The 19,412-nt window shown below is 37.7% G+C and overlaps 2 protein-coding genes across 6 annotated transcripts; both read right to left on the bottom strand.

Moving 5' to 3' along the window:
* Window positions 1–495: 495 nt before the first annotated feature.
* LOC120275522 lies at window positions 496–12,667 on the bottom strand. Of its 5 annotated transcripts, none has more exons than XM_039282134.1 (14): window positions 12,166–12,662; window positions 11,936–12,035; window positions 6,815–9,209; window positions 6,422–6,730; window positions 6,241–6,346; window positions 5,479–6,158; window positions 4,790–5,025; window positions 2,769–3,052; window positions 2,383–2,583; window positions 2,217–2,309; window positions 1,994–2,095; window positions 1,512–1,901; window positions 1,380–1,444; window positions 496–790 (listed from the first exon to the last, which is right to left on the bottom strand). In XM_039282134.1, exons 7-12 carry the CDS (start codon window positions 4,881–4,883, stop codon window positions 1,569–1,571), a joined length of 1,107 nt encoding a protein of 368 aa, XP_039138068.1. In that variant the 5' UTR covers window positions 4,884–5,025; window positions 5,479–6,158; window positions 6,241–6,346; window positions 6,422–6,730; window positions 6,815–9,209; window positions 11,936–12,035; window positions 12,166–12,662; the 3' UTR covers window positions 496–790; window positions 1,380–1,444; window positions 1,512–1,568. The 5 variants fall into 5 exon arrangements, with proteins under 5 accessions (XP_039138068.1, XP_039138070.1, XP_039138069.1 ...); XM_039282136.1 differs by having other exon boundaries at window positions 2,769–3,013; window positions 12,166–12,660; XM_039282135.1 differs by lacking the exons at window positions 5,479–6,158; window positions 6,241–6,346; window positions 6,422–6,730; window positions 6,815–9,209.
* On the bottom strand, window positions 7,159–9,201 carry LOC120276193. The gene is made up of 3 exons (XM_039282918.1): window positions 8,493–9,201; window positions 8,007–8,378; window positions 7,159–7,895 (listed from the first exon to the last, which is right to left on the bottom strand). Exons 1-3 carry the CDS (start codon window positions 9,199–9,201, stop codon window positions 7,159–7,161), a joined length of 1,818 nt encoding a protein of 605 aa, XP_039138852.1.
* Window positions 12,668–19,412: the final 6,745 nt, after the last annotated feature.

Raw genomic sequence — 19,412 nt, 5'->3', positions numbered from 1 at the left:
CACCATATTTACCCTTTCCCGGCGTTTTTCTTTATCTTTAACGGCGTTTTAAAACGCCGCCTATATGACGTACGGCGTTTCTCATAAACGCCGCCAACACAGCCGGGGTTGTCATTGTCGGTAAAGGGGCGGCGTTTTAATATAAAACGCCGGAACATCGCCGGCGTTTGTATTAATAAAACGCCGGTAAAGGTCATTTGATTAACTCAATTAACCTGAATCTTCCCCGGCTGTTGTACCGTAAAACGCCGCGACAAACGCCGTAACATGCTTCCATCTCGCGGCGTTTGTGGCGGCGCAGTTTGTATGATCAGATGATATTTGCTGGCGTTTGTAAAAAAAACGCCGGGAAATGGTGCACAATGTTTCTTTACCAGCATCTCTATATTTCCCCATCCAATTAATACATTAAAACCACCAAAACCTGTTCTTAAACCTACAACCATGAAACAATTATACCATTCAATAATTTAAATTGCAAACAATAGTCTTCAACAATTTTATCCAAGGTTTTTTACACACAATTGTAATTAGGGAGACATGCAACAAAATTTGTCAAAAAACACAATCTCAGTTTACAACCTGTTTTAAAGTAATGTTTGCAACCTGTTTTAGAGTAATTGACAACATATTCCAACTTAAATTCAAACACCAAATTGAACATAATATCGGTTCAAAGAACAACTAAATTAACCAGTCATCGTTGTTGACCGACTACTTCACATTTAGCATCTTCAGTCAATAAAATAAGGAGTACTTGAGCATCTTCAGTCATTGAGTCAGCGCAAATCTAAACATAAATAAAATAAAAGATGTTATATAAAATAACTACACATATTATATAAAATAAAAGAACATAAATAAAGTGGGAGCACAAATCTAAACATAAATAAAATTCACAATGAGGCTTGCATCATTAGTCACCAAATGATTTATCTTTTTTTTAAAAAAAGATAAATCATTCTTTGTGGACTTGGACACACTCATTCAATCAGAATTGTTTCAGACCATTTTACATTTGATCACTCATTGCCTCAAAACATCTCCAAAATATCAAAAATGTTTAAGCATGAGAGTTATGGAAACATAGGAAACAAAAAAATATATAATGAGTGAGCACTAGACCAGTTCATTAAAGGTTGATGCCATGATAGAAAGATCAGCCCCTTTGATATGCTTCATAATTTAAAATTTTCCAGAATGTTAGGTGTTCACCTATTCTACTTCACACTTGGCACATAATTAATTGAATTCTAAATGACAGTTCAACATTGCACAGAAGCTGTTTATAAATTAATAATGAAAGAATGATGAGTTACTCATAGTTTATGCATGTGAGTTTAAGAGCCACAAGTGAAAAACCAGTTTTTTCTCAATACCTGATTGATCATCAACCTGAGCCACCTGTATTAGCTTTTGGTGTAGTTTCCCCAACAGAATGGTTCTGTAATAAAATTGAAATGATCACAAAGAACAAATAAATATATAAATTATTAACATTTCTATAATACCTGAGACTGCGCAGACGATGCACCTATATTAGGAAGAGGGACATCTTCACCTGGAAATCAATTTTGTAGAAAAGTAACAAGAGCGTTGTTATGAGCACGTTCCTGCTCACGATCTCGTCGTTCTTGCTCACGCTCTTGTTCCAACTGTTGGACCCTTTGCACCAACTCTTGGTTGAAGTTGTCATCACTTTTCCCTGTTTTGTTGCTAGCACTTGTAGACACCTTGCTAGTAGATGAACCATAGTACATCTTAGGCGTTGGCCCTAACCCAAGCCCTCTGACTCGGCCATGCCTTTCTTTTCCTATGACTTTTGTCAAGATTTCAGATTCAACCATATGTGCATCATCATTTGTGCCTTCATATTGACCTAACATTTCATTTGCTTGCTCCTACATCAATTGGCGATGAAGTTATTAAACACAGTGCGTGCTTTCATGTAAATTAACACAAATTACATTTTTAGAAAGCAATTTATTCTTACCAAAATATTCTCTGTTTCCACATTCACATGGGATCCATCTTTTTTTGTGTGTGTAGCTTTGAAAAATTCAAAACGTGAAATTTTTTCCCCTCTTGAAAGCTCCTGCAAGTAAACATGTCCTTCAAACTCTTCGATAGAAAGTACTAAAAAAAATAATAAACCTTACATACAAAAAATAATAACAACAATTAGTAACTGTTGAGTTTATAATATAGTTGTGTACCATTTCTTTCTTCTGACTTGCAAAACTCTTTGATCCCGACGTATGTGTGTATTTTTGTTGCATTCTACATGCATGACCAATTTTTTCAGCATCCTATATATGACATGCAGTAAGAAGTGAGTTGAATGTTATTTACAAGTAACATAAAACCAAAATTTATACTGACCTCCCATTTCCTTGAATACCAAAAGTCCACCAACTCTTCCCATTGCCAACGAATCGTCCCATCTGGGTGATTATCTTTATTTGCTTGTGGTCCAACCTCTCTTTTAAAGTAGCGTTTCTTCAAGTCATGCTTGTAATCACGCCACTTTTTCCCCAAAGATTTCAGTACAAACTCCCTTGAAATTTCAAGAATGAATCGTAGCTATTCAAGAAAAACACCTAAATTATCAAGTTCATGATATAATTTCCTTACAACTATACAATCAAGTTCATGATATAAATTATTGAGAATGATTACTATTTTTATCAATTCTTTTGTAATAGAGATATTTTCCTTATCACTATACAATCAAGTAAATTCATTTTTTGATTAAGTGTACCACTCACCTCAACAAATTTTAGTAGTTCCTCCTTTAAAATCTTTGGCACTTTATGCCAATTTTCATAATGAAGACCAACCCGCTGACCACATCGGGCAAGCATCCCTAAAAATCCAGCTAATAACTGACCCTCTGGTCCAATTGGCTGGCCCAATTCATTGCTGCTCACCAAAATTTTCTCATTAGGTGGTAAGGAGTACAACTCCTTCAAAGTAGTAGGACCTCTTCTCACTCGCTTTCCAGCGCTGGTAACTACAACAAATGACGTGAACAATGAGGGATTACAGACACCTGCAACCCTTTTTTTCTTAAGAATGTTATAGTTTGCTTAAGAACAAAGAGATTTAGTCACAGTAATACAACAATGATGAAAAAGTAGCAACACTTAGAATAGAAAACATCACAACATCATGTCTATAAGAGATTTAGCCCTTAGTTTCTGAGTATAACATTCAGATTTTGACAGATTAATAAATTATTTTTCAAGAATTCCCCAAAATCTCCCTATAAGCCTCAAACATAAAAATGAAGACCTCTCTGCAGTTTGAAAATGCACATGGTTGCCTGTTTTCTTTTGGAATTTCAGCTTCATTCTCTATCATATATATATATATATATGACTCAAATCTGTAACACTTCCAAAACAAGATTGAACAAAGAGTAGCTCCTAACTAATGAGTAAAACAAGGATGATAAATGAGCATATACAAATAATAGTAAATATAAAGCCTATTTGTTCTGGTGACAGAATATAGCTTTATCCAAGAGATGGTCCATACTTGCTAAATTAGGAAATCCACCAATTAACAATCTGTATTTCTAATTTTAGGAAGACCCTTAATTAGTCAACATAATTCATTAATTTTAAACAAGATTCAAATTATGATTCCAGAATCTCTAACAGTAGGCACTAAAGTAAAATACAAAGAAAGTTTGCAGAGATATAATGATTAAATAAATAATCCATATCTTAAACATGCAGTGTTTAAGTTTAATCAATATATGATATGCATGACTTACAATTTTATCAGCTAATAGGAATTGCCACCTAAAGACTTTATGAGTGTAAAATATTGATTAAGACCTAAGCAGGGGTGGGATCAACAATTCAACTCTCACTTATAAGATGAAATGGATCAATCTTTACAGCATTCAATTAAGAGCTCTAGTTAATTACTACAACAAGAATAATAACAAGGTCTTGAGAGCAGGACGAAAAGCTCATCACATTGGGATATTTTCAGAAAATTAAAGCAAAGAACAGAGCAAGCAGAGTTCTGGATACAAATACTTTTACTCTTTATAATAAATTACACAACTTAATTAGACAATCAGCTAACAACTATGACTAGCCAACTAGTTAGATTACACATTATTCAACTCTAAAATGATAGATAATGTGAATATAACTCATGACATTAAACAAAATTATATATACACAAAGAACAGGCAACCATATCTTATTTTCAGTACATAACAACCTATTACAAGCCAATAAAGAATATTCAACCATGATTTGCAGGGTGCCAAAGCTACTAAAAGCTGAATGTAAATTGGATTCCTACTACAAGCGGCCAACAAAGAACAGGCAACCGAGATGTAGTAAGCTAGGTGATTCAGAAAAAGAAATTGATGCATTTGCCGGCATACTAGAAACAAAAATAAATCCACATGCCTATGATATAATGCGAAATATTCGCAATCTCAATCAAAAACCAAAACCAAAATCCAATTTGGAAGATCATCATCAAGGTTTCCAATCTATTCCTATATCAAATATAGCAATCCAGGTGTTTCACGAATAGAAATTCATGCATTTCTCTGGCTACTAGAAACTGGATAAACATTCAAATCATAAGGAAAAAAACCATCCAAAAAATTGAATTAAAAAAAACCTAGAATCAAAAACACAAAAAAGGCCTATGATCTAATCAACAGCATATAAAGAAATCACTAAATTGAAATTGATAAAAATAAAAATAAAAACAACCTCCTTGCCGAAGAACCTGATTTTTCTCCAACCATTACCTGCAACCAAATTAAGAGCTTCATTACTTGCACAAGCTTTCGTTGGAATTTGAATCATCAGATGATGTAGAAATTGAACATTCGGGCTGAACATTTGGTACTTGTGTAGCCCTATTGGAATTGCTACGATTGTCCATCAAAACATTTCCACGGACACTATCTCCAGTACCATCATTCGTGGCTTCTTCAGACCGGACTACTTTCATGCGTTTCAAGTTTGATCTCGGCATTTCCCCCTAGCCAATAATGAGAAAAAAATTTTATTAACAAGAACATGACACACAGCTTTCCTATATAGTAACTAAACAAAAATATTGAATAAACATATAATTTAATTTATATAATTCTATAGAATGCATTATATAACTTATTGAAGAAAAAATTTGTATACAACTATGCATGTTTGACTGTGTATTTTCTAATGTTTGTATAATAAAATATACAACAGAATCATCCATAGAAACCAGCAAAGCACTTATACAAAGAGCAAGCCAATCAAAAAACCAAAGGACAAATAAAACATCAAATCCAAACAAACGAAATTGCACAAGTATCATACCAGGATTGTATTTAATAGCGGATTTCACACCAGGACTGTATTTAATAGCAGATTTCACAGATAGCAAAATGTAAGGATTATTTTTAGAGTGACATAAATACATATACACATATATTAGAAGTTGACTTACTGATATTTATTTGTTATTGTTTTCCTCACTCACGATAAGCATCATGACACATAAATGTCTTCAGTGAAATCTTCCCGAAGCCACTGGCCATCATTATTTGCATCTAATATATTAGCATCACTTGATGGGAAGCATTCCGTTCTTGACCCGTTCTCTACAAATTCATCCCCCATATCGAACACCTCCCTTGGTTGGTTGCGTATCACGATGGACCAACCGGCTTCTTTGGGTTCTTCAGAGTAAAAAACTTGTTTCACTTGTGAGGAAAACACATAAGGCTCATCGAGAATGTGGTCACCAGTGTGAATTAATCGATTGAAATTAACCATGGTAAATCCATAAGCATCCTTTCTACTTCCTCTACTCGTGTTTACATCAGCCCAATCACAACGGAACAACACGACCTTGCATTTGCCAAAGTAATCCAACTCGATTATGTCATTTATAATCCCATAGTAGTCAACATTCCCTTGTGAAGGATTCGGATCCCTAGCAGTAGCATATCTGGTTGTTGATGAGGTGACAAGACACCCTGAGTTTTGTGTTCTTCTAAATCTCTCACGAGATTTAGTATGGAATCTGAAGCCATTGATGATGTAACCCTTATAGCTTTTAATAATCCTATTTGGACCTTGCGCTAGAAATCTAACTTCCTCAGATACGTTTGCCTGTTTACAAATCTAATGAAGTACACGAATGTAATTAGGCCAAGTAAAAACTTTATATACATTAATGAAAAGCACAAATTTTCCTGGCACTTACAATTTCTCCCAACCATTCATGAAACGTTTCAGTAAATTTTTTGTCAATTTCATGGGCATTTGACCGTCGGCCTTGGAATTGCTCCCGCAACTTATTTCTATACTCACTGTAAGGTATGCATGCAAGTTGACAACAATTCATTATTATGTAGTAACTAAAAAACATAAAATGTGTAACTTACAGTTGAAATGCCTCAATGGCCTCATGATGCAATAATACATAACGATGAGCTTGTGCCCATGATTTTGTATTCAACTCCGTTACGTCAACCTTTCCTATTGGTTCTCCACCACTTGCAAACAAGTAAGGAGTTGTATTTATCTCCTGATTGATTTCTCTTAAGTTGCGAGCAGTTTTATCAAATATGGTATCCACATCAACCATATATCTCGAACAAAAGGTGACACATTCCTCTACCAAAAATCCTTCCGCAATTGAACCTTCAGGATATCTTTTATTCCGCACATAAGTTTTTAACTTAAGCAAAAACCTATAGTGAATACATGTAATTAGTATTATAAAGAGATGTGTTGGGTAATATAATTATACAGAGGTACTGCAAATAAAGTAGTACCGTTCAATAGGGTACATCCACCGGTAATGAACGGGCCCACCTAGTTTAGCTTCAAGAGGAAGGTGAATAACTAAATGCACCATTACAGTAAAGAATGAAGGTGGGAAAATCTTCTCCAACTGGCACAAACAAATTGCAGCTCGAAGTTGAAGTTTATCCAACTCATCTACATTTAGAACTTTACCACATAGAATTTTAAGGACATTACAAAGTTCTGAAATTGCATGTGTAAATGGCTTTGACATTGATGACCGTAAGGCAATTAGGAGCAAGTCATGCAATAATATGTGGCAATCATGTGATTTTAGAGAATGCAGTTTTCTTTCTTTCTGATTCACATATCTTTAAATATTTGAAGAGTATGCATCTTGGACTTTGATATCTTTCAAAACTTGGCAAAACATGTCCTCCTTTTTTGTCATCGAAAACGAAGCAGGGGGTAGCCTTGTTCTTCCATTTGAAAGATATTCTGGATGAAGCTCATGGCGAATTCCCATTTCGACCATATCAACTCTAGATTTCATGTTATCCTTCAATTTCCCATCTATGTCAAGAATAGTTCCAACTATATTCTCACAAATATTCTTCTCAATGTGCATGACATCAAGGTTATGGCGTAGTAGGTTATGCTCCCAATACGGCAAATCAAAAAAGATACTTCGCTTTTTCCATAACTCTGCATCATGCGGGCCATCTTCATGTTGGTCATCATCATCACTATCTACATCACCATCCCGTTGTCTTTTTCTTAAAGTTGAAGTTGTTGATTTACTCAAGTTACCTTTCTTCCTTTTTCCATAGATTGGTTGAACATCTTTTAGCATTAGTAAAATGTCTGAACCGGTAGGGATTGAAGGAGGTCCACGTAACTCTATTGTACCATCGAACAAGTGCTTTTGGAATCTGTATGGATGATTTTCATTTAACCACCGACGATGTGCCATGTAACAAAATTTCCTCCCATTGGTTAACCACCTTGCAGAAGTATGTGAAGTGCAACAAGGGCATGCATATTTTCCTTTTGTGCTCCAACCTAATAAATTGGCGTATGCTAGGAAATCATTTATAGTCCATAGCAAAGCTGCTCGCATGCAAAAATTTTGTTTCAAGGATGCATCATATGTCTCCACACCACTCCATAACTATTTTAATTCTTTAATCAGAGGTTGCATGAATACATCAATGTCATTACCTGGACCCTTGTCACCCGGAATAATCATGGACAAAATAAAGGAGGATTGTTTCATTCCAATCCAAGGTGGCAAGTTGTAAGGAATTAATACCACTGGCCAAGTACTATACGATGTGCTTAACAACTTGAATGCGTTAAAACCATCGGAGGATAGGCCAAGCCTAACATTTCGAGGATCATAAGCGAAGTCCGGGTATCTAGCATCAAACGATCTCCATGCCTCAACATCGGCTGGGTGTCTCAAGTTGCCATCTTTTTTGCGACTATTAGCATGCCAAGACATATCAGTACAAGTTTTTGAGGACATGAATATCCTCTGCAGTCTTGGTATCAAAGGAAAGTACCTCATAACCTTAGCCGGTCGCTTATGGACTATTTGATCACCATTAACATTTTCAGTCTGAGTAGATTTAACAGACAACCATCGAGATGTGCCGCACACATGGCATGACTATTGACTATAGTTCTCATCCCAATAAAGCATACAGTCATTTGGGCAGCTATGGATTTTCTCATACCCGAGACCTAGATCCTTTATGACCTTCTTTGATTCACGACTATTTGCAGGAATTGCGGCCATTGGAAAAAACTCCTTCAAAAAGTCAATCAAGTAATCCAACCATTTACCAGTCATACCACACATGCATTTTAAGTGAAAAAGACAGATACAAAAATACAATGTAGAGTGTTTCGACCCGTCATAAAGCTTTCCATTCATATCCTCCAGAAGTTTGTAGAACTTTGACGCTTCCTTAGAAGGTTGTTCTTCATTTAACCCTTGGTGGGTTTCATTACCATCTTCCATTTCATCAGTAGGATGCGAAGCAACAAATTCCGGGGCATCAAGGTGATGTTGCATGTTAAAGGCATCCAGCAACAATTCCTCCATACCATCTTGTCCGGTGGATGGGTTGTTTGTCCCAAGATGACTGGTAGAACTAGTTGAAGAAATGTTTGTAGAAGGAACACTTTCTCCATGGAAAAACCAGCAAGTATACCCTTGTATAATACCATCACATGCTAAATGATCGAATGCTACTTCACGTGATTGCCAACGTACATTCACACATTTTACACATGGGCAAATAATCTTATTATCACTGCTTGAATTATTAAATGCAAAATCAAGAAATCTGTCAACTCCATCAACATATTCTTGACTTAGTCTTGACTTATTCATCCAACTCTTGTCCATCTATGAACCTTTTTGTTTAAAAAAAAAAAGGGTGATTTGATGCTTAGAATTTGAAAAGCATACATAGATTGATAAATTAATAGAAATTATTGTAGGAACTTTACCTATAAAAACTCCCTTTGTTGTATTATTAATAGAAATTATTGTAGAAATTATTGAGTGGATATGTATCTTACACAAAACAAAATATAATTGTAATGTATGTTCTTGCCCAATAGTAAAGACCATTAGTAAACAAGATAAATACAAACGAATAAATAATTCACAAATATAAAATCTACACCCAAAAACCCACTATACTTTTTCACAAATCAAAAAAGTCAGTCGGACTTATGTTCTTGTTTAAGAATAAAGTTGCATGCTTAACATGCTTTAGAGTCTGTATGTTTATTTTAGAAATTATTTATTTTTGAAGTTCAATGGAATATATGTTTGTAATTCTAAATTACAAGAAGATAGGAAAGATATGGCACAATTAGTTGTTGAAGTTGAGATTGGACCTATCTAATTTAAATAGGCAATGGACTTAGAAAACCAAATCCATCGATTACAAATCAATCACAGTTCCAATAAATGAAGGGCACTCTACTAAGATTTTCTTATCTTTGATTTCCACAAGATAACTAATTGTCTTCTATTTCTATAATTATATGCTTATCTTCTTTAACTACATGAACATGATGATGAATCTCAGGCATTTTTGTCATGTTTTGTTTCTATACAAAAATTGAGTTCACACTAGTGTTTTTCGATCTGAGTGCGGTGAAGAATGGAATAGTTAATCACCTAAGCCAGCTAAACAATGAAAGGCTGAAGGCTGTGAAAATGGAGTTTGAAGGAGGGCCTGCTATAGACATCACACATGCATGATAAGTAGGAAAATTTAAAACCAGCAGACAAGTCTAGCTACAAATTTTAGATTTTTAAATCATAGCAAAACCAGCAGACAAGGCTGTGAACATAGCTTTCATAGTTTATATGTTTTTAAATCACAAGTTGGATATTGTTCTAAACCTTTATATGTTCTGTGAACAATCTAATAGACATGGATATTGTTATGTGAACAATCTCATATCCAAACCAACAAATAGTAAGAAATAGAAAATGAAATAAAGCCTACAGGCTAAAATTGCACCACCAACCAAATTACCTCAAAAAGCATTATGTACATGATTTCAATGATTTTATTAACTTCTTCTAAGCAATTCTTCAGTCAAAATATTGTGTTAAATAGCATAAGTTTGTGCAAAAGGAAAACATCAAACAAAATTCAATGGCATTAATATTTATGACCTTAGCAATGTAAAATTGACAAATGCCTAACATTATAAGTAACAAAGGTCAGTAAAGATTTGTACTGATTATTTTCAGATTAATATAAAAATGAGATCATGGCACCATATAGCTAGCCATTAGTGATGATAAAGTTAGATGTCCCATACATGCTTAACTCAACTGTTATAGGAGATTATAAGGCCAAAAGTAATCAAGCACAACTTATAGAGACAAAGAAACAATGTGGGAAGTTGGACATCAATCAATCTTAAATGACCACAATCTCATTTCTAATATATGACAAAAAAATAATTTTTTTGAAGACATGTCATGGAAAAGAGACAATTAACCAAACAAGAAATTAGAGGGAAAAGATACAATTAACTAGACAAGAAATTTGAGCCATGATTCCCGGTACTTCAATCAAAAATTGAAAAAAGAAAGCCAGGGATATTGTAATATAATCAGAAACAATATAAGAAGCCCTCAACATTAATCCAACCTCATTGATAGCTGATTCTTTCATCAATATCCTCAAATATTCCATCCAAAAACAGATTCACATGCAAGAATTATTGTCATTTCGAGCAAAATCTATGAAACAACTAAACAAAATACCCACTCTATGATATCATGAAAAACATTCCTAAATTATTGATTCCCAAAAAAGTCATCCAGCACTACTAAATTCCTCTTAATGTCCGGAAATATCTACAAGAAAACTAGTGCCTACTCAAGTGTGAATTTTTCAGCAATATACTTACTTCTAAAATCAATTGAAAGTATAATTTCAGCAAACAAGAACAAAAGACAAAATTCAGGATTTCGGGAATCTACGGCCGAAGAGATGTACCAGTGGACGGGTCAAACAAACATGAGAACTATATTCTAACAATAACAGCCATGCATGGATAAATAGCAAGGTCACAAAGAAAGAAGAGTATTAAAACCAAAGAGAAAAAAAGAGCGATCATTCTCACGAGTCCATGATGTTCAAGACAACACTAAAATAAATTCATGAACAAAAAGTAATTAATTGAACAGAGAAAACAGAGGGCTCATTTGCACAAGTTCAAGACATTCATTCAAGAAGCACTAGAATAAATTTCAGAAGAAAAGGTGATTGATCAAACAAGCATGAGAACTATATTCTAACAATGAAATACATGCATGGATAAACAGCAGAGCCTTATACTTAAGGTGAATACTAAACTAATCCAAAAACAGCCCAATCTCCCAAAATCTAAAAGCAAAAATCCTGCAAGAATCAAAACTTCATATACACAGCTCCACAATCCGCAAAAACCAAAACTTGACTTCTAAAATCCAAACACAAACAAGTTCCCTAATCACTCTCATCTCAAAAACCAAGCAAAAGGTCTCCATTTCAAAACCCCAAAAGCATCCAAAAACTCCTCCAACACATCTAAATATCACAATATAGATGAGATATGCAAACCTGAAATAGGGAGCCAAGTGAAAACCCAGTGGAGCATATAAGAAGGACCCAACCTACAGAAAACCCTAGCCGGCTATTTCAATTGAAAAGTGAAACCCACCTGCGAAAAACCCTAGAACGTTCAGGTCCAACACAGGAAGTGCAAATCAAATCAATGACCGATGATTCACTTCAAGGGAGCTACGAAATTAGGAAACTAGGAAAAAAATTAGACAAAACTACAAAATTACCCAATCAGTAAGATGGCGATGTCACGGATGAGAAGTTCCCTGCCGGTCGGTGGGCAAGATGGTGGTTGACAACTGGGGAAGATGCAGATGTCAAGGATGAGAAGTTCCCAGCCAATCGATAGACAAGATGGTGGCCGATCGCTGGGGAGGATTCCGGCCGGTCGCTAATCCGATTTATGGGAAAGGGCGACAAGCTCACAGGTGTTCAATGATAAGATGCTGAACTTGGAGAATGATAACTTGGAGAATGAGATTAAGGGAAAGGGCGACAAGCTCACAGGTGTTTAATGATAACTTATCGGCGTTCCACACGAAAAAATTGCAAACGCCGCTAATCCGATTTAACTCCCGGCGTTTTACTCTCAAAACGCCGGTCCAATGAAACACATTACCGGCGTTTATTAAAACAAACGCCGCTAATGGATCAACCTTCTCGCGCCAAAGTTTTTTGTTACCCCGCGAAACAATTTGGGCGGCGTTTAAGTCAAAGGCCGCCGTTAAATGTAATACATGGCCGGCGTTTATGTAAAACGCCGCGATAAAAATGCCTCGAAAGGCCTACTTTGGTGTAGTGCTTATAAGTATATAATAATTTGTCGCTATTTTAAAGTAGAGATGACCTATTATGGTATTTAATATTTTGAAATATATTTTTAGTTGTATGATTAGTTGGACATAATATTTATTATTAATGGTTTCATTATCATGACATATATTACTTTCTTATCAATTTTTGTTCTCTATTTGTCCAATTTGTTTTAATGTGGAGAATGATTAATTTCTTTAATTCTAAGATGTTATTGTATGAAAATTTTTAAAATGTTTTTGTACGTTGACCAAACATCATAATAGTTTTATTTTCCTTAAATGATAGAAAAAGATATTTATTAGTGCTTTTACTAAATATTCCCTTTTTTTTTAAAGGTGGATTAATGTATAAAACGAGCTCTAGCAATCTCCAATATTCCATAACATTCTTGATCTTCACTTATGCAAAGTACATGATCTCCTCAAACCACACCTTCAATTGCAGCAACATCTTGGTCACAGCCAACCTCTTGAGAACCCTTGCCAAAAAAACAGTAAATTTTATTGTCTCATTAGTCTTTTTGAGATTTTTTTTCCATCAAACTGTTAAATACTATTATTTAACAAATCCAAAACCATTTCTAAAATACCTTTCATCAACTTTGGAAATATACATATATATATACGTATACCTTTTTATTTATTTATTTATTTATTTATTTATTTATTATTATTATTATTATTATTATTATTATTATTTAGTTTTAATTAGATTTTAGTAATTAAAAAATAGATTTTTTATGTTGTGTGGAAATGGACACCACGATGTTGGTCTTTGCTTGCTAAAGAAAGCCAAGAGAGACAAGGACATTATCACATGAAGTTAAGATAAGAACAAGATTGAGTGCCCATCATGCTTAACTGTTATCTTGGCCATGCATATATATATATGAACATTATTAACGTATAACTTACCATATTCTGGTAAATTTTTTAATAGAACACCAAACTATAGTCATTTTTTTTATTTTTGAGTCCAAACATTAATTTGAATCAAAATGGTTACACAACTTTAATTTTATTTCACTAGATTTTCATATGAGAGAATCAAATCTATTTTTGATAATCTGATATTGAAAAATTCTGTCATCAATGGAATTGCCAACTGGGAGGACAATATGCTATTATTTCTTGACAGAGAATTTTTGGCATTTATATCATCAAAAAAAGGCTAGAATCTTTTGTGTAACCACTCGGTAAAACAAAATTAAAGTTGGATGACTATTTTGATTCAAATTGAAGTTTGGATCTCAAAATAAGAAATTGTCATAGTTTGGTGTCCTACAAAAAAAATTAACCCTACCACAATTAATCGTCTTTTGATCTATTGGCATCAGGTTCTTTGTATAGAATATGGAGGATCTAAAATTGAATCTCGAGGTTGAGTTATTAACTTTCCAAATGTACATATTTTTTTATTTTTATTTTTATTTTATTTTTTTTATTTTTGAAAAGGTGGATAAACCACTTCAATTACTAAAAAGAGGATACAACCGACCACTAGATGTGGTACAAGTAAACAAAACGGACAACACAAAAGGAGGCCCAAGCCTACTACAAAGCTACAACAGAGACGAGAACACCCTCACAGCTGAAACCCAGCCCAGACCCCACCAACTAAAGTCGATCTAGCCAGTAAACTGATCTCTTGCCTCCTCGGCCAGCAAGTCAATGCTAGCCTGCCCCGAGCGCTGTCCCAGCATCTCCAAACTGTGTCGAATAGTGGAAATAGAATCTTCAAGTTTTTCCTTGCCATTATCAGACTCTGCTAAATACCATGAGATAATCAGGCGATTACATTTCAAAATAATGGTACTAGCAGGCATAAATTTGTCATTGAAAATACGATCATTTCTAGCAAGCCAAATATTCCACACAATAGCTTTAACCACCCAATCCCCAATTGACCTACATGACGGCCTTATGTGGGAGCGCCAAGTCCCCCAAATAAGACGCAGTGTCAACGGGATATCAGGTAGATGAAGCAAGCGAACAAAAAAAATCCCACACAGCACTAGCGAAAGGGCAGTGAAGGAAAAGGTGATCAACAGATTTAACTCCTCCATGACACATGACACAAGTTGCCGTAGGCAGCTTATTACATCTTCTAATCTCAAGATTTTCAAGAGTGAGAATTTTGTTTTTCCAAGCTAGCCAATTGAAGAGGTTGGCTTTCTTAGAGCACCTCCCACGCCAGAACCATCTAGCAATCGGACAATGCAAACCTCCATCATTAAGAAAATTATAGAACGATTTCACCGAGAATACCCCATTCGAAGTTAGTGACCACCATTTCTTGCCAGTGTTAAATACCTCCGTAGCAACCAATCGATCCTTTAACAGTCTCAACTCAGAACAATCCGAGAAAGGTGCTACGTCAAGTAAGTGTACCGATTCCTTGAGCGTTCTCATATGGTTTTGACAATCGCGAAACAACTCTGGCCACAGATATCTCGGGGCCCTGCCGTTAACCCACCTATCCTGCCAAAAGAGGATATCCTCACCGTTGTAAGCAATGTGACTAATACAACTCCGCAACGCAGGTAAATTACCAATCACCCCTTTCCAAAAAAAAATGAGATCCTCCTGGGCAGCCTGGGGTATAACTTCCAATTATCAATAACAGACCCGTAGTTAAAATGAAATACCACTATTCTACTCCAATTTTGATCCGTCGCGAATTTCCACCACCATTTCCCAAGCAAAGCTTGGTTGAAATTGCTAATGTTCAGAATACCCCAACCCCCCTAATCCTTAGCACGACAAAGATTTCTCCAGCTCACTAACCTACACCCATGCTTGAGATCAGGACCACACCACAGAAAATCTCTCCTCAAACGATCAATCTTTTTTATAACCCAGCAAGGCAACCTAAACAGAGACATCCAGTAGGTTGGCAGCGCCAAAAGAACAGAATTTAAAATTATGAGATGACCTCCCAGCGACAATTGCTTCGCTTTCCAAGAGGACAATCTCTTACTCACTTTTTCAATAAGGCCTTCCCACTCCTGTCTACAGGGACGTCTCCTAGAAATAGGAACCCCCAGGTAGGTCACCGGTAATTTCCCAACCTCACAATTTAACGTGGCCTCAGCAGCAAAGCAAGGGAGCCTACCCCCAGAACTTGGATAGAGGCAAGTCTTGGAAAAATTAACTTCAAGTCCAGACATCCCTTGGAAGACAAAAAGGATAAGCTTAACAATACGAAGGTCCTCCAGGCCTCCCGTCGTTAAAATAAGCAAGTCATCCACGTAATGTAAATTACACATATTACCCAACTCACCAAGAGGTACACCCAAGAGAACCCTAGAGTGCAGGGCACGTGAAAACATTTCACACAGTACATCCATTACCTAGACAAACAGTAGAGGTGATAGCGGATCTCCCTGGTGAAGACCCCTTTGATAACGGATATACCCTTTCTGTGATCCATTGACAAGGATGGAAGCCTTAGAAGATGTCAAAATATTTTTGACCCAACTCACCCATCTTTCCCCTAAATCCTGAAGAAAAGCGTTAGCTTGCCTCAGATCCTCAAAATTAGGTATCCCGGAAGCTTTGTCCTCCAATGCGAAAATCGCATTAAAATCACCACATAAAACCCATGGAGTACCAAGAGTCGGGGCACAACCCCTCAGTTCATCCCAGAACTCCCCTTTACGTGCTCTCACATTTGGTCCATACACAGCGGTGCATCTCCAACAGAGTCCACTTAAAATCGAACAAAACTCAACAGAAATGCTGAACACACCAACATTGGCAAGACAACCCGAATTTAACTGGGAGTTCCAACCCAGAATTATTCCACCTGCGGAACCCCTCGCAGGCAGAAAATGAAAATTGTTAATTCTATAGCCTCCAATCTCCCTCCAAGTTGACATCGAAATCTCATCTAATTTGGATTCTTGCAAACAACAAACATTCGCAAAATGTAAAGCCAAAAAAACCTTAACCAGAAAGCGTTTTTCCGGTCCCCCTAGACCCCTAACATTCTAGGAGATAATATTCATAAAAACACAGTTAGCACTTACGGGCCTCAGAAGAGGCTCCCGCCTGACGAACCTCCACAGGGGTCTCCGTCTGTCCCACTACTGGGGAGCCTTTCATCATTTCAAGATTACGAATATAGTTAATACAGTCGATTTGATGAGAATCGGAATCAGAAAAAAAAATCCCACAAGCATTACAATAATTCGATATTTGAGCATCAGACCAATCAGAAATAAGCAAAGGGGTGGAAGGCATACCTTCAGAAGTGCCTTCCCTTACTGATATCTTTTTCACTGAACGTGGAGGCTCAGCAACAAACCTTGCATCCTCATTCCATTTGGTGGGAGGTTTTTTCTGCCGCGCACTGCGTCTGGTGCCTTTAACCTGGCCAGGGCGAACCACATAAGAACTCTCTTGTAATCCAGGCAACAGTTTCCTTAGATTCGATTTGAATTCACAAACAGAATCATTCGACTCAAAGTCATCTACTGGCGAAACCCCATCTAAAGAATGATAACCATCATCACCTTCCTTATCCTCCGACGTACCCCTTTTGGTATCTGAAATACCTTGCTGAGCCAAAACTAGCGGGGTTTTCCTTGGCACTGGAATAAGGACCCAATTTCCAGCTAGGAATTTTCAGGAAAAACCAACAGGTGGCGTCATGTCCTGCATAGGGACCAAGTCCCCAGTTTCCAAAACTGGTGCCACCTCCACAATAGGCCCACCTGAAGATGACATCAAATTATTTCTCTTCTCCAAGTCAGAGACCGTCTTCGCCCCAAGCCCCTCTAAGACTCTACAGCTTGGCCCAACACCTGGCCCAAATTAATTTTTATTCCATCACAATTAACCTCACAGCCAAGCCCAACCCCCCTCTTCATCCTTCAAGTTAGGTTGGCCCACATCAGTTCCAATAATAGACTGTGATGCAATTTGATCAACCATACACCCCGGCCCAGGCCTACTAGCAAGGCTCCCAAGCGTCTGGCCCACCTCATGGCCCACTTCGCACAAGAGAAGTGTATCCACGGATCTCACATCCTTCCCATGCAAAGGCCCAACTGCACCTGGCCCATCATCCATCACGAGCGGATCCACGAAGGCTTCCGAATTCTCAGGTGCCTGCACTGAAACCTGCACCCCATGCCCCTTGAACCTACGAGCAACCTCGTATTCTTTTTCAGAAGCCCGTCCTTACTCACCACGTGGCAGCGCGCCCTGCACTAACGACGACTTGGCCAACCATCGCCAGACAGCGCGATGTCCATGTTCCTTTGCCCGAGACACCGAAGCATCCTTGTATCCCTCGGTCCGACCTCGGTTCAGCGAGCGACCAACGGTCCGTTCCATTCTCACGAGCGTGTGAGTCTCCAGCCGGCCACTAGCATGGGAGCAGTGCTCAACCACCACTGGCGGAGCATCGGAGCTACGCTGGGAGCTATGCTCAATCATCGCGTCGATCTCACTGGCCTTTCGATCCATCACCCAGCGGGAGCTGCGCTCAACCGCCACGTCACACTTCACCAGTGAACCTGCACACCTGGCCTCTGGAACAAGAGCACAACCATCATGCCCACAGCCTGCCATACGAGAGCCTGTGATTCTTGCCGAAGCCGCCTCAAGTTGCTGTTTAGAGCTCCCTTTGGGTTGTTGGTCCCCGCCAGATCCTTACCTTTCTCCTCCCTAGCCACCTCATGAGAGAAACTATGAGCCGGTGCAGCAGCAGTGGGTCCAACCTTCAATTGAGAAGTCGAGCCAAGTTCAACATCCCTTTCTTCCATCAGGCTCGGAAGCACGTATCTTCCCATTTCACGCCGGAATTTAGGAAAAGTAGAACGTTCGCTGGTGACAATCACTTTGTAACGACGCATCCCGAAGCTAAAGTCAATCTCCACCGGTAACGACACGTTGAAGCGGCGACGAACCAACACCATCAAGAACCTCTTGTGGGGGACCGAAGCATTTGAAAAAGAGATCACATCTCCCACCGGCTTGAGAACCTCAACAATCACCAGCCATGACCAAGCATGGAGAGGGAAATTCCACAATAACATCCATTGACCAACACCTTCTTCCTTCCCTTCTGCCCGAACTCGGCCGACCAGGGTGCCACCTTCAAAGAGCATAGACCATCCTTTGTTACCACTTTCATAACATCCAACTTGCAAACCTCTTTAACCTGATCCCGACTTGATAAAGGCACCAGGAAGCTACAGTCGTTCATCGGCGATATTGGGCCGACCAACAGGATGTTAATGATAAAAGGAAGAACCTCTAACACACTCTTCTCATTCACTGCACCATCCAGAATAGACACCACCGCCACCTTCGCCAGATCATCCCTCAACTTCGACACCTCCGGCGAGAGCGACAGCTAAACCGACATACATGTAACAGGCCCAGGAATAATACTAGTCGGGGTCGGATTCAACACTGGAACACTGACATGCGCATCCTCCTTCACTACCTGAGTGCTCGACGACATCAACTTCTTTGAACGAACATGGATCCTACTGTGATAAGGGCCCCGTCTCAACACCACCTTGCACCTCGCCGCAACATGGCCCACACCGTCACACCTCCGGCAAACCATCTGATGTCTGCATTCCGAAGTGGAATGCGACGATCTGAAACATCTACCACAACCCGCATCCTTAGGAGATCAC

The sequence above is a fragment of the Dioscorea cayenensis genome, chromosome 14 (assembly GCF_009730915.1).
Source record: "Dioscorea cayenensis subsp. rotundata cultivar TDr96_F1 chromosome 14, TDr96_F1_v2_PseudoChromosome.rev07_lg8_w22 25.fasta, whole genome shotgun sequence".
Classification (NCBI taxonomy): domain Eukaryota; kingdom Viridiplantae; phylum Streptophyta; class Magnoliopsida; order Dioscoreales; family Dioscoreaceae; genus Dioscorea; species Dioscorea cayenensis.
The sequence above is the reverse complement of the archived record's forward strand: the minus strand, read 5'-3'. Positions and strand labels throughout refer to the sequence as shown.